The sequence below is a fragment of the Canis aureus genome, chromosome 7 (assembly GCF_053574225.1).
Source record: "Canis aureus isolate CA01 chromosome 7, VMU_Caureus_v.1.0, whole genome shotgun sequence".
NCBI lineage: Eukaryota > Metazoa > Chordata > Mammalia > Carnivora > Canidae > Canis > Canis aureus.
The window spans coordinates 64,487,103-64,502,132 of NC_135617.1; the positions used below are offsets into that span (position 1 = coordinate 64,487,103).

A 15,030-nucleotide genomic window follows, 5' to 3' on the forward strand; every position below is an offset into this window, starting at 1 on the left:
AGTTCTCTTGGACAGCACTGGAGTGTTGATAGGAATCTGTTGAGGTTTCTAATGGCACACTGGCTTCTCTCGGTGTCTAGTCAAATTCCATTCCTGCTCTGGTGTGGGAGAGGGAGAGCTGGCCTGGCCTGGCCGCCGCAGAACGTGGAGCGTGATGCGCCGAGAACCTGTAGGAGGTGGTTTCTCTGTCCCACCCACTGGAAACTTGCAAGCTCTTCTGAGGTGAGCACACCCACCCCCGCAGCCCCAGAAAGTGCGAGATTGCAGAGAGCTGTGGACCGACCGCCTGGCCCTCAGAGCCACATGAGACTCAGATGACCGTGTGTTTGGCGGGAGGGTCGTTCCTGGTGTCGTGGGTCAGGCTCGGTTCAGTGGAGGTGGGACCAGGCTATGGCGTGTGAGTCAGGTTTCACGGATGGATCTCCAGTTGTTGTTTTTGGGTCTCAATTCCTTTTGATCACCTGCTCTACCCCATTCCCTCAGCCTGCTGGTGTCCAGTGAAGCATCAACTCTTCCTGGGTCCTTGAGAGGAAAGCCTATACCTGAAGTTCAGATTCACCGGTTGGATGAATCTGCTGGCCACCTGGCACATCTTCCCCTTGCAGTGAGAACTGAGAACACATCTTCCACCTCAAATGTGGAAAGAATGGAAATAGGGGTGACTGATGGAACTTGTAGGGGTTTCCAGCTTCCTTCTGGGGTATATGGTAGGGGGCCCCGGGCCAGGAAAGATGGAAAACCCAAGGGTGGGGCTGGGGAGGAAGGGCAGGCAGTTTTCAGAGCTGGGGGAAGCATCTGGCTGGGAGATTGCTCTGCCCTAGCCCCTTGTGTTTTGTGAGCCTCTGTTTCCCCATCTGTGTTTGGGCTTCTTGTCCTACTTCGTGCCCAGTTGCTGGGAATTGGATGAGGGCACGGTTCAAGCCCCAGGGCTTGTCCTGGCCTCGACATTTGGCCGCTGCTTTGTTGTGTTGTCCACCATCATGTAACTTCCTGTCTGCCTGCCTGTCCCTGGTTAGGACCACGAGTCCTCCTAGGCAGGGCCTGTGTCTTGCACTTCCCTCATTGGGCTCACAGCAGCAGGGCATATGGCCTGTGCTCAGCAAATGCTTAGCAAACCAGTAGCCCCAGCTTTGTGCTGTGCAGTGCAAAGGAAGGTCGTCCATGCTTCTGGTCCCATCTTTCCTTGGGTTAAGTTGGCTGGGTGGGTTCTGCATGGGGCTTGGGGCTGGTGCCCGGCCAGATGTGGCATTCGTAGCAGGCCAGCACAGCTGTACTTTTGCCCCTCCAGAGAAGGGAATACCCCAGGGCTGCTGGGTGGGAGTGAGGGTGAAGGGAACCCTCTTCACATCCTGCCGTCTTGTCTCACCCCTTTTCCTGGGAGGGGAGAGGCTGTGTGCTGGAAGCCCACTGTTGGGTCACTTGTTCACCCTCAGTGGCCCAGGACAGACAGCCATCTTCAGCAGGCTTGAGGGTAAATGGACCTCTCAGGACGAGCCTGCCCTGTAGAGTGTTTCGTGGGAAACTGAGTTCTGCTGGGGAGACAGGATGCAGCCACGGGAGGAGCTGGTTTCGCTGTCCTGCCTGACCTCTGGGTGACTTGGAAATCTGGTGCCACTTACCTTCCTGTCTTTGAGCCTTCCCTGGCCACACACAATGCCTCAGGAGTCTGAAAGAAAGCCTACCCCGACAACACTGGGCGTTTAGAAGCCAGAAGTTCGTAAGTTAGGAGCAGCTCTAGCTTTGCCTGTGTACCTGCTTCGTACTTGTCACGTCCTCATGAATCAAGCTTTCGGATCCATACCCCTGAGAGTCGGCAGGGAGGCAGCGTCAGTCCCGTTTTACACGTGAGGAAGTGAGGTTGTGGTTTCTCGGGCCGGGGGATAGCTGGCCCCTGCCGGCCTGTGCCCTGGCTGTTCCTGCACCCTGCCAACCAGATTGAGGGCTGCTACAGCCTGGGTGGGCGTTAGCGGGGGAGCAGACTCGAAATGCTTTTTGCTTAAAATCACAGCCCTTGTGAACGAGAAGGCGAGCCGTGGTCCTGACACTTTCTGCCTCGTGGGTTTTGCAGTGGGGCTGTCCCCCCAGGCGTGCCTCTCCGGCTCTGCCATCGGAGCGTTTCCATTGCGCGTCACCAGGCCTGTCCCCCGGTCCTGGGCCTCACTACCCAGGGCCCACACTAGCCCTCACCTCAGCCAGCCTCTGTGCTAGGAGGGCCTGCCTGTATTTTTCCATACCTTCAGCACAGAAAGGCTGTGTTTTTCTTCACCTCGGTCACGTCCACGCCCCAGTCTGCTGGGGGCAGGAGGTGGGCTGGGGACCGTCCCTTCCCTGTGAGGTGGAAAAGGCCGAGGCGGCTGTGCCTGATCTGCCCCCGCCAGGGTGGGGGTGGCAGTGGGGGCAAGTGGCCAGCGGGTGGGGGGCAGCACTGGTGGCGTATACCTGGCTCCTGTTCCTTTCCCGCAACCTTTTGGGGATCCTATTTGTGTCTCATTTCTGTGATCTCCAAACGGGGCCTTGGCGGCCAGAGACGCTGGTGCAATTGGTGTGTGAAATCCATGGTGGTCTGGGGAGTGGGGGGGTGCTCCTTGTATCTGGCCCCGGGATCCTCACGGTCGCCTGGCATTGCGGTCTGGACCCCTGCCTCTGATCCGGACTCAGTCTTCTTGATTTGACCCGGGCTTTGGGGGCCACGGAGGTAGAAGCTGCCACCCACCCCCCAACCCTTCCCGCAAGGGGGAGGTGTACCATCCACCCCGAAATGCCTGTGCCACTTTGCCGGTAGTTTCTGGTACAATTTATTCCAGGGAGGATGGAGGCCAGCTGTTGTCCGTCACCAGCTGGAGACTGCAACGACGGAAATGGGCTTGGAGTGCAGCCGGCGGGATTTAGCTGAAAGTCCCGACAATAAGGAAGGATTTTGTGACAGGTGGTTGGCCCTCAGGAGGATCCTGCCAGGGGGCTTTGTGGAGAGGGGTAGGGTGGGATCATGCTCGGAGGCAGTGGAGCCCGCATTGGGTGCCGCGGGTATGGGTGGTGTGTAAGAAACGGGCAGGGGGGTTACCCCGTAGGAGTAGAGAAACTCAGCTGCCCACCCCTCATGCAGAATTCATACCACCCACCCCGCAGGACCCCTCTGCGCTTTTTTTTTTTTTTAATTAGTGAAGGAGTTTACAGTTTAACCATCTAGTCATCTTAAATTCTAATAAATGGGTAAGCTTATTAATTCCTTATCATCAGAACCCCAGGCTTCAAGGGTGGGTGGTTACTTATTACCCAGAGCCACCAGCCATGGGGTCAAGCGAGAGGGAGAGGAGGAGGGAGCCAGTAGAGGGGCTATTCACAGGGCCCCTGGGTCTGGTGTGCTCTGCGAGATGAGACGAGAGAGGAGAGAGAGGAGACGAGGGCCGAGTCAGCCACAGCCTACTCTCAAGGGTACCAGTGTGACCGGGAGGCATGGAGGTGGCAGGTATCAGGACAGGTTTTGTACCATGGAGGCATGAGTTTGGGGGGCTGTCCGTGGTGGTGGGAACCTTGTCCTGGGGGTCCCAGCAAGGGAGCCCAAGGCAGGCAGCCACAAGAGCTCCAGAGAGCTTCAGAGCTTCATGGAACAGATTGTCCTCTCCCACCACTGGGGTAGCGGGAAAGCAGGCCACGCAGGAGAGACCTGTGGCCCTCAACCCTGACGTGCCTCCTGGGCTCTCATCCTTCCCCACCCTCCTACCTCCTTCCTCTAAAATCCTGATGGTTCCAAAGTCTGCAGGGCAGCTGACTCACCAGGGCTGGGACCTGTGGGGGCTTTAGCCCTGAAGATAGGTGGGGTGGGGTGAGATCAGGGAAAGGCGGTGGGGCAGAGAAACACAGAGCCATCAAACCAGGCTGCCTGAAACTACTGGGACTGCCCACCTCCTTCCCTGGAGCCAGAACCCACCCTAAACACCACCAGCACCCATCCTGGTTCCCTGGAGGGAGTGGTTGTGAAAGGCGTACGTCTTGGAGACTGGGTTACTCATTAATATTGAGTACTTACTAGCACCAGATTCTGTTCTAGGAGTAAGGGAGGAGTGAACGCTGCCTTCAGAGCTCATAGTCTATCTGGGGAGATAAACCATTGTCCAAAGCCCCAGTCTTCTGGGTGGGGGTGCCTGGGAAGGAGGGCATTGCTGTTGACAGCGAGCCCATCTATCTTGTCCAGGGCTCTGAAGGCCCTGTACAGCAGGTGTACATCCCCAGAATGGAGGCAGCCTCCCCACCCCCCTTCTTCTTCCCACGTTCACTTTTCTGTCTGTTACCTGTGTTGGAAGCACACCTGTATGCCCGGCATCGAGCCGTGCATGATTTCACATAATCTGCACCCGAATCTGACAGTCTTGGTACTCCACCTGTCAGATGCAGAAAGTGAAGCTCCGAGAGAGGGGAGAGGACATGGCCCACGTGACCTGCTGGTGAATGGTGGTAGAGCCCGGATTTGAATCCAGGCATGTCTGCTTCAAAGCCCAGGCCTTCCTTGGTCTGTCCCCGTGCTGCTCGTGGAGGGTCCCAAACATGATATTCAGGACTTTGAAGTGGATTGGCCTTCCCTGTGTGTAGTCCAGGCCAACACGCAGACCTGAGCTCTGGAGGATGGGAAGCAAGCTGGCAGGAGGTGGGCCAGCCAGACCGGCTGATGGTGAACTAGATCTCCCTCAGGTCATCAGCCCTGGAGGGGGAGATGGCAAGTCAGCAGTTCCTGTGACCTCCTTTGTGGCCTGCTCGAGGGCTGTTTTTAGAAACCTACCGTGGATAGTGACTTCCCCATGTTTGCTCCTTCCACCCGCTGCAAGGTCGGGGCAAATCGAACCCTCCTGGGGGTTGGGCACAGGGAGCCTAAGCATACACTTCTCCCAAATAATACCACGACTAGGTCCGCCCAGCCCTTTCACAGCTCTTCGCCACCTGTTACCTGTCCCTTCCCCGCTCCACTTTGGTTGGCATTTCTCAGCCCACTCCCGGGATGGGTGGTAGACAGTCTGGTTGTTTGATGGAAAGGGCCCTCAACTGAGAGAGAGTCAGGGGTTTCTGGCTGCTTCTGCTCTGCGCTTTGTCATCACCTTGCTGTGTGACTTCTACTGTGTTATTAGCCCTCTCTGATTTCCTCAGCTACAGAATGGGGGGAATAGGAATATCCGTTTTGCCTCTTTTTCCTACAGTGTCTTGGTCTTAAATGGTGTTAGGGCCAGAGGAGTTCTAGGTATGAGAGGTGCCTGATGATGGGTGGGTTTGGGCCAGGGGCTCTAACAAGGAAGGCCAGGAAGGGAGCCGTCAACAGAGAGATCTGCTGGCTTGCTTGGGAAGGACAAGCCAGAAGCTGAACCCTGTGCAGGGCCTCTCGCTCCAGAGTCCCCGTGCTCCCGTGTGGGGGTCCTGGCTGAACAGTTTTCTCTGCATCTGTCAAGGCAGAGAGATGTCAGACACTCCCAGGATTTGGTGTCTGGGGGCATGGAAGGAGTCAAGTCATGAACCCAGGCCCCAGGCCACAGCATCCCAGAAAGGGAACAAATAACAGCACAGGGCCATCGGCCGGCCCACAGTCACCCTGGCAGGACAATGGGTGTGAATTGGTGGGTAGAGAAGCTCAGGCGGCCAAAGGATGTCCCTCTTGTCATTAGGTGTCTCATCTGCCTTGAGTCCTTAAGTAGATGAATCAGGAGGTAGATTAGAGACTATAGTTATGGAGGGTCATCTTGTGTGTGTTGGGGTGGGAAGAAATGCTTTCCTACTCCCATGGCCAGCTCTCAGGCAGCAGTGCTGTGAGACCCAGGCTGGGCCACAGAGATCCCCTGTGCCTATACACACAGGCATTTCCAGTCTTACTCATCTGCTGAGCCTTCCACGGGCCTGAGAATACTTGCTGACGTCCCATCCTGAGTTCAGACCCCACCAGCCCTTCACTGTTTGCTTTAGCCAAACCTGCAGCCCTCCCAGGTCAGCCAGTCCCTGGACTCAGCTCTCATGGGAGGGGCTCCCAGCCAGAGAACAATGGGGGCAGGGTCACCTGCCTTGTTTTTATTGTCCATCCTGAGTACAGACAGGGCTCTGAGGCCTGAGAAAGTCGGAAATCCAGAGATTTCTGCTGAAAATGTGCTCACCTCTGGCACAGACTTGCCCCAGTGAGCATGAGATCTAGCAGTGCTTCTGTAATCCGCGAAGGCTGGTGAGATGCCTCAGGAGGGTGTGCAAGGGGCAGCCCAAAGGTGGACCGGAGAACAGCCATGCTTCCAAGGCCTGCTGCACTGGGGTGGGGCTGGACTCCAGTCTTCCTTCAACAGGGAGGATGACTTGGGTCTAGGGCAGTGGCTTTGAATTGGCTCTATATAGCATTAGAGTCACTTGGGGCAGCTTTAAGCATCCGAGTTCCATGCCCCAGACCATTTCTGGCTGCTTCCCTGAGGGTAGGACCCAGGCATGAATACTTTCCCAAGCTCCCCCCAGACCATCTCTATGTGCACCCCAGGATAGGCACTGTAGGAGTGACCCCTCAGGTGTGCATGGAGGAGAGGGCGTTGGATCACTTTCTACCCTGCCTAATGAGGTTGCGTGGGTTTCTGTAGGTGTGACCAACACTGCAGGGGATTGTGTGACCAACACTGCAGGGGATTGTGCTTTATACGCAGCCCCACCCAAGACACCTGGGCTGAGGGAGGGCAGCCTGGACCAGCACCCGCACATTACTTTAAGGACCCAAGAGGAGTGGATACACTGAGGCACCTTCTCCATCCTGCAGTAGGACCTATGGGGGCACTAGAAAGGAAGTGTGATTCAGGAACAGAGCTCACTCCTGACCTGGGTGACCTCAATTGCTGGGGGCTCAGGAGGTGCTGGAGCTGGTGGCCAGTGAGTAGAGTCTTGGGAATGAAAATGTGTTTTCTCGAATGTGCTATGGGCTGGGGACTTGGAAAGTGCTGAACTGGGCTTAGACATCATGGTTCTGGGCAGAGAAAAATAGGACTTGTACAGGCAGGGGGACCCCAGCAAGTCATTAGGCCAACCTCCTCCTTTCACAGAGAAGGGAACGGGCAGAGGTCAGGGGTTTCTGGAGAATCTCGGCAAGTGACTGGCCGAGTGGAGCTGAGCCTGGGTCTTCAGCCATCCTAGCATACCTCCAACGATTTGTCTTTCTTCTTTTAGAAAACCCTTATACGATTACTCTGGGTAGGCACTGGAGCACATCTGCAAGTGCAGATAAGAAAAAGGAGGTTAACAAAGTCCATGGTGCAGTAGCTGAAGTCTGGTCTCAACCGAGACACTGTGTGGCCCTGCCCCCTTGGGTTCTGCACCTGCCAACAGACACCTGCTCCTTTCCTGGGAGCGACGGGGCCTGGCGAGCTGGGCCTGCAGCTGGCACAGGGATCTGGGTGGCACCACCTGGCCCTCGCCAGTCCCTTGCTCACAAAGCGCACCTGCCCTCCCAGCCACACCCCGGTCACCTGGGCTGAGGTGAGAGGTCGGCGAGGGTGCTCCGGACGGGGAGGTGGAAACTGGGAGCCTGGTGTGTGCACCCATCACCCCGGGGTAAAGAATCCTTGGTGGAGCTTGTTCACTGCCCAGGGCAGCCGGGACTGACTGCCCCTGCCTTGATGGCTGTGTGGTATCTAAGGTCTCTGGGCCTTAGTGTCCTCATCTGATAACAAGCCCAGCAGCCCCGCCCCCAGCCCCAGTTAGGAAGAGCTGGAGAAGTCCCTCTGAGTGGTGCAGAGAGAGAGAGAGAGAGAGAATGGCTAGAGATCCCTGAGGGTTTAGCCAACAGTCTTCAACTCTCTAATTGGTCTTAGGAGTAAGATAGTTAACAGGTGCTCACCTTCTGGCCAAGATACCTTTGATCTGCCAGTGGCCCCAGGAGGACTGACCCGGCAGCTGGACACACAAGCTGTACCCACTAGCCCCCGACAAACCCACTCCCTGCTTCTCAGACTTCCCGGCACAGGCTCTGGGGTCCTCCCCTCCTCCCTTTATCTGTTCATTAGTTCAGGGATTAAAGGATGTGAAAAACATTGCTCTAAACAAGTCCAAACTGCACATACTTGCTTGGAAAGTACCTAAGATAGGTTTACTAATCTCCACTCAGGTCTGTCCTGTTCAGAACACCCCCTACAGGGCCTCGACACCCACCCTCAACTCCCTGTTCGGAGGGGTTCCTTTTAGACTAGATGGATGTGTGGACAGACAGGGACATGCAGGGAGAGAGCACAGCAGGTGGTAGGTAGGCATTGTGAAGCTGAGGGCAGACGGATGGGGAGCCGGGACGAGGGTTCAGACAGGCTAGCACCCTGGCCTCAGCTCCTTCTGGCAGACACAGTGTCAGGGGCTGTAGTGTGTGGCGTTGTTTCCCTCATAGCCTGCTTGTCTTGCCTGGGCATTGGGGAAGCTGGCCAGGGTCCTGGGAGCCTCCTGGGGCAGAGACCAGGAGAGATGGGGCTTCTGAGGGATGGAGCAGGACCTCTTAGACCATGCCTCTGCTTCCTCCAGGGAGAGCTGTAACACACACCCGTGCCCCCTTCCCCTAGCATCTCCCCCCCCTCCCCTAGCATCTCGCAATCCCCCTCTTCAGTCATTAGGTCATCGTCAGTGTAGAAGTCACCCTGTGCCTGAGGAAGCAGGAGGAGAAAGGACAGCTTTCACTGTTAGAATAGAAAGAGGTGGGAAAAGGTGATAGGAGTGGGGTGAGGAAGGAAGCTTGGGGATGGTATCCCCTGTTCTCACCCTGGCCTGTCCTCCAGGTGCAGGGAGCTTAACCCCTTTGATTTAGCCTTGAGGACATACAGTCTCTCCCCCTGGGTCTCAAGGCCTCACAGGGTCTGGTTTCCTGATGCACACACGTAACGAGCCATAGCATCGATTGCAGATCCATGTATTGAGTGCTTACGATGAAGGCCTGTGTTGCTGCCCTGCAAACTTCTCGTATGCTCAGGGTAGGTGCTACTCTTGGCGGATGGAGAAACTGAGTCTGAAAGCCTACGTTATTTACCCAGAGACTTGGTGTTAGCAATTGGGAGACCCCCCAGATTCACCGCCAGGCCAGTGCCAAGTTTCCATGAGCTTCTCTGCCCTGAAGAGGGCACGGGAGCCCTCAGCCTCCCTAGATGCAGGGTTCAGGCTGAGCCACGCAGGGGCTTATAAGGATTCAGTGAGGAAGGTGCCCAGCTCCTTACTAAGTAAGGCATTTCTACCAGTGGTGATTTTTTTTTTAAATTCCTTTTCCTGTTCTCTGCTCACTTGCTACCCTCAAGACTGCTTGGTCCAGGGACTGCCTCCCCTTCCTACAGAAAAGACAGTCCTTCAAGTGTCCCCAGGGACTCTTCCCAGCCCCACAGCCACTCACTTTGTCATCTTGGCTTTGACCGAGGGGGCTTTCATCTGCCTCCCTCTGCCCCCTCTCAAAGTCTAGCAACCCCTTCCCCGCCACCACCACCCTCAGTGCCAGTGTCTTTTCTACTGCTGTATTCCCAGAGCCTAGAACACTGCCTGGCACACAGTAGTTGCTCAACAAATACTTGTTACTTGGGTGAGGAACTTAACTAAAAGGAGTGTATACTCTCTGACCTAGACCAACTCATCCTCCAGTGTCTGTCCCCTATCCCAGGCAGTGTTCTAGACTCTGGGAATACAGCAGTAGAAAACAGATAAAAGTCCTGCCGTCGTGGAGCTTATGTTCTAGGTGTCTGCATTTCTCCAGACATTTCTCTCACAATTGCTTGGGAAGTTGTGTTCAAGAGATCTGACTCCACTCCTTGTAGCTGAGAAGACCACTCTGCATGGCCCAACCCCCTCTCCTCATCTCTAAGCACAGGGATTAAGAGCCAGACTGCCCAGGTTCACTGCCCAGCTCCACCCCTGACTAGCTATATGACTTACTTTATGACTAAGCTACTTACTTAGCCTCTGTGTCCTCAACTGTAATTGGGGGTAACAGCCCCCACATTTTTGGGTTGTAAAGATTTGATGAGCTAAGTGACTGTAGGCTCTTGGTCAGTATCCGTCACTTAAGTGCTCAAAATCAGCTGCTATTCAAATATTCTAATCTATGAAATAAGGATTCATAAGTGGTCCCCGCCCACCTCATGAGGGGGCCCCAGAAGGGCCAGGTGAGAGGGACGATGAAAGCCCTTTCTGTCTTGCTAAGCACCCTGCCTGTGTGGCCATGAGCCTTATTTCACCTTCCAGGCTAGAGGCACCAAGTGATTTGGTTGAAACAAACTCAGGGTGAAAGGTGGCCAGAGATCCATAAAGGACGCTCAGCTTGTATGCCCCCAACAGCCAGTGGGTCCAGTGGAAGCTGCCATCAAGAGGGCTCCATCCTACTGCATCCTGCATAGCACGGAAGAGCTCTTTAGTTCATCCCTGATGTCTGCCTGGGAGCTGGAGGCAAGGTGGAGAGTAGGTCCCTGGGTGCCAGATAGCTGTCATCCCCAGCCAGGCTGCACCCCTAGCTCCAGTACCACGCCCCTGGGTACCCACTGCCCCTGCCCAGGTGGATGAGGGGAGAAGCCTGACCTCAGCCCCACCTGCCTATGTTTGGAGGTGGGCATCATGTCCCAAACTCCGGAAGTGCCCACATGATGGGTGTCTCCAGGAAGGGGAGGCCTGGCAGCTGCCTCTGCCTGGGAAACCCCGGATCCCCGGGGAAAACAGAGCTGTCCGGGAACCGTATTTTGGGGACAGTGAGAGCCCACGAGGGTGGGGTCAGGGCAGCTGGTTGCCTGAAGCCAGGGCAAGGGCATGTCACCTCCCTGGAGGCCTGGCTAGAAATGCTGAGCTCTGGTCAGAGTGGATGGACTGGTTTTAGGGCACTGTTTTTTCAGCTGGTGCAAAAGGGTGGAAGTATGCACTGGCCTCCTTCCTGTGGCCTTTGGGGTGGGGTAGGGGACGGACAGGCAGGATAACCACGTCTAGTCAAGGCTCTTCTGGCTTCACTTTTAGCATTCTGACCTTAGGCTACTTACTTAACCTCTCTAAGTCTTAAATTTTCATTTGCAAAATGGAAAAAATTACAGTATCTTCCCAGCAGGATTCTGTCCTTGTTAAATGAGCTAAAGGAAGTAAAGTGTTAGTACAACACTTGGTGCGTAGAAAGCCCTCGATAAATCTCAGCTACTTTATCATGAGGGTGACCCAGGCAGGAGCTCTGTTCCTTCCCCAAACAAGAGCTGGGCCCAGACTGTGTGCAGTATCACCTTCTCCCATCACTCTCCAGGCTTACGTGGAAAATGAAAATATTGTCTTGTGTGAATTTGGGAGCCAAGTTAAAGAATCGTGTGAGTGAACAGGGGCCGCCTCCTCCTGCGAGAGCTATTTCCCTAACCCTGGGGACAGGACACCGTGTCTAATGGGGTGTTGGCCTGGCTCCCCCATGCCACACTCCGTAACCCAGGGATGACCTCAGTCCTGGGTCAGGCCCTTTGTTCTGGGAGACCTCCCCCTGTATCCTGCTCAGTGACCCTGACCAGAACATACCCACAGAGTCGTCCCCGCCAGAGCTTTAGCTATGCATGGTGGGAACAGGCCCCCAGGTCCAACATCTGGACTTTTGCCTTCCCCACCGCCCAGGCCTCAGTTTCCTTATCTGTCGAGTGACACCTGGCAGGATCACAGGAAGAGCCGGTTAGATAATGTGTGTATATACACCCCCGCACAGGGTATCCACCATTATGCAGCTCAAATCCTACTTCCCACCCCAGCGTTGGGATGGAGCCAAGCTGATTACCCGGGCCAGCTCTTGGTGCCCATGAGCAGAGAGGAGACAGCAGCAGAGGGTATTGGGGTATGCCCAGCGGGAGGGGGGAAGCCCTGATGACTTACAACCGGACAGTCTAGAACCTAGCCCAGTACTGCCACCTAACCTCTCTCAGTCTGTTTCGTGACCTGACCAGTGGGCAGAACTGCCACTGGATTGTTGGAAGGGCTGGTGATGCTTCTAGCCCTGGGGACACTGGGACCCTTCAGAATGCCCCCTTTGCCTACCCCTTGCTGAATGCCCGTGGAGAGAGAACGGAGGTCATGGAGAAAGTGGTTCCCTGATAAGCCAAGGTTGAAGGCGGAGGCTGCAGGCGATGCCCCAGAGGGCATAGCATTGGCAGGGGGAAAGGCAGGAAACCCAATTTTTCTACCTCAGAGCTCCCAACCAGAATGCATTCTTTGGTTACTGTACTCTTAGGGTTGGTGTCTCCTTAGCATGTACTGAATGATTCCCAAGGCACAGATGGCCTTTGGGGGGCTCCCTCTCAGGGGGAACAGTGCTGGCATCGTGGGTTGGGCCATCTTGTGAGGCATGTGGCATCCAGCCCTGTCACCTGCTGGAACAGATGAGTGGGGGGAACGGATCTCCTCTCACAGTGTCATCCCTGGTGCCTGTGACAGTGTCTGGTGCAGACAACATTCCCCACTCAGCATTTCCAAACTCTTCCAGAGGGTGCCACCAGCCAGCTGAGAACCCTGGTCTCCAGTCACACCTTCAGTATCCCTGATGTGCTGTGGTCGCCCTCGCCCTAAACACTTTCTATTACCAGAAGTGGATTACTGCCAAGAGTAGTGCTTTCTGACGTAGCCCGTTGTCCAAAAAAAAAGCCACGCCTGCTCCCTCTCAGTTAGCTTATCGGGTGGGATCCAATACCCAGAGTGGAATAGCCCTCTCCATGTACGGCCCAGCCCTGAACAGATAAGGTGTTGACACTGCCTGAGATTGTATTTACTTTTCTAGTGTTAGTTTGTGGACGGCTGAAACCCAAGGACTTCTCCCTTCGATCCTGCCCTGGTCTTTTCTAACCCAAAGTGTATGACATGAAAATATTAAAAGATAATCAAAGCTTGTTAGTCCGGGCCCATTTTTCCCAGGGGAAGTAATGTTGAGTTCCCAACTGCCATTGCAGTGTTTTGGCTCCCTTCCCATCCTGGCCTTGTCCCCAGCTTCGCATCCTTTGCAGAGTAGACTGGTCAGCCATCTCTGTACATCTTTTCAGTGTCGTTGATGAAAATATTGAAGAGGCCAGGCTCTTAGCAGGATCGTGAAGACCTCAGGCCAGCTTGATAAAGATCAATACTTCTTGGTGGTTTATCTGCCTTTAAAGGGACCCAAATTAATCCCAGCTCTGCCCTACATTTCTCTGTCTTGTCCACAGGAATATCTTTAAGCCCATCTGTTCTGCTGCCTTGTTGAAATCTAGATTTACTGCATTCCGCCCAACTTCAAGGGTTTGCAACCCCTTTAGAGTGGGAGATGCACTTAGCTGAGCATGACTTGTTCTTGACGAACCTGCGCTAGCTTCTAGTGCTCACCAGTTCCTCTTTCGAATGTGCCAGACATTCTGCTGTCCCCACTTAGACATCTGTAAGAGTTTTGGTTCGAGTTTCTAGAGTCCACCCCTTCCCGATTGTGTCAGGAGAAGGGATGGCTTTGGTGTTCCTGAGACTCCACGGGGATGACCAGATTTGGTGCTCCGAATGCCTCATCCTCTGCTCAGGGTGCAGTTCCCCCTTCAATACTCTTTCTCTCTGTGAGGCCAAGTGCCCTGGCACTTGTGCTCGACCCTTTCCGCTCTACAAGGGGTAGCTAAGATGACAAAGGGCCAAAGGGAGCCATCACCATCTGTTTAACATGAAGACACAGGACCCTGCTCCTTCTCATTCTCCTGCTTCAGACATGGGTTTAGGGTTTTGTTTTGTTTTTTTAAGATTTGATTTGAGAGAGCATGAGCGGTGGGGGCGGGGGGGGGGGCACCACAGTCTGTACTCCATCCTATTTCAAGGGGTGTCCCCTGGTTAGCCCGAACCAATCACCAAGTCTTGGGATCCCTGGGTGGCGCAGCGGTTTAGTGCCTGCCTTTGGCCCGGGGCACGATCCTGGAGACTCGGGATCGAATCCCACGTCGGACTCCCTGCATGGAGCCTGCTTCTCCCTCTGCCTGTGTCTCTGTCTCTCTGTCTCTCTCTCTCTGTGACTATCATGAATAAATAAATAAAATCTTTAAAAAAAAAAATCACCAAGTCTTACTACAAAGGCCTTTCTGAAGTTAGTATTGGGAAGGATGTCAGCTTTCCCACTCTAGGCAAGGTGAGGGCCTACCATTTATTTTTTTAAAGATTTTATTTATTTGTTTCACAGAGCACAAGAGAGCACAAGCAGGGGGAGTGGCAGAGGGAGAGGGAGAAGCAGGCCCTCTTCTTAGTAGGGAGCCCGACGTGGGGCTCCATCCCAGGACCCTGAGATCATGACCCGAGCTGAAGGCAGACACTTAACTGACTGAGCCACCTAGGAGCCCCCATAGTTTTAATTTTTTAGGAAACCTTTCAGATAGATGGGTAGGCCCCTTAGGATCTAAATGTGCTGGTGCTCTCACGTGGAAGTGGCCTGGCCAGCTAGACAGCCGGCTCTCTGAGGGGAGGGCTGCAGGCAGCCTGCTGCCCCTCCGCTGTGCCACTCCCTGGCCTGCAGAGAGATGTTCTGGAAACATCGCGAGGAGACAGGACAGTGAGTGGTGTGCTTTGATGGCCTGTCCGATGAGCATGTCATCATGGAAAATTCTTTATGGAATCTGCAGATCCGTTTACACAGGCTTGCTGCTCCTCCAAACTGCTTGTTCCTTCAGAACAGCACCAGCCCCTCCCTTGCTTCCTGCCAAACCAAAGGCACACCGCGGTGGGTTAGCACTCTGGGCTTTCCATCTCGCTCTTTTGCTTCCATCCCTCATTCTTCTCTTCCCTTAGTTCCCAGGCTAGAGTGTTAGGGAGAATTTGGTTGAGTTTCCCGGTCTCTGGATTGGGTGGCCCACCCTGGGACCCTCCTTAGGAGCAGAACTGGAACTCCTGGGTTAAATCCTGGGCCCTGCTTGTGAGCCTTCTTCTGGGGTCCATGCCCTGTCACCTGCAGGTTGGCGTGAATGGTGGAAGGACTGAAGGATGGGGAGGGTAGAGGCCATTCTTGTCAGGTTGAAGCAGGTTTGGCAGCTATTAGCATTCCTGGAATAGATAAGGCTTCTTCTGAGGCCACCAGTGGATTTCCCC

At 54.8% G+C, this 15,030-nt stretch overlaps 1 protein-coding gene across 2 annotated transcripts in view; it reads left to right on the forward strand.

Annotated features, from left to right (window-relative positions):
- KCNK5 (potassium two pore domain channel subfamily K member 5) overlaps window positions 1-15,030 on the forward strand; it is a 38,887-nt gene that overhangs the window by 16,518 nt on the left and 7,339 nt on the right. Inside the window, exon 1 of one of the 2 annotated variants that reach the window (XM_077904154.1) lies at window positions 37-222. The exons of the other annotated variant lie outside the window; for it this stretch is intronic. Coding sequence (XP_077760280.1) covers window positions 52-222 — 171 coding nt within the window. The 5' untranslated portion in view covers window positions 37-51. Of the gene's footprint in view, window positions 1-36; window positions 223-15,030 lie in introns of those variants that run through there. 2 annotated transcript variants of the gene reach the window in all.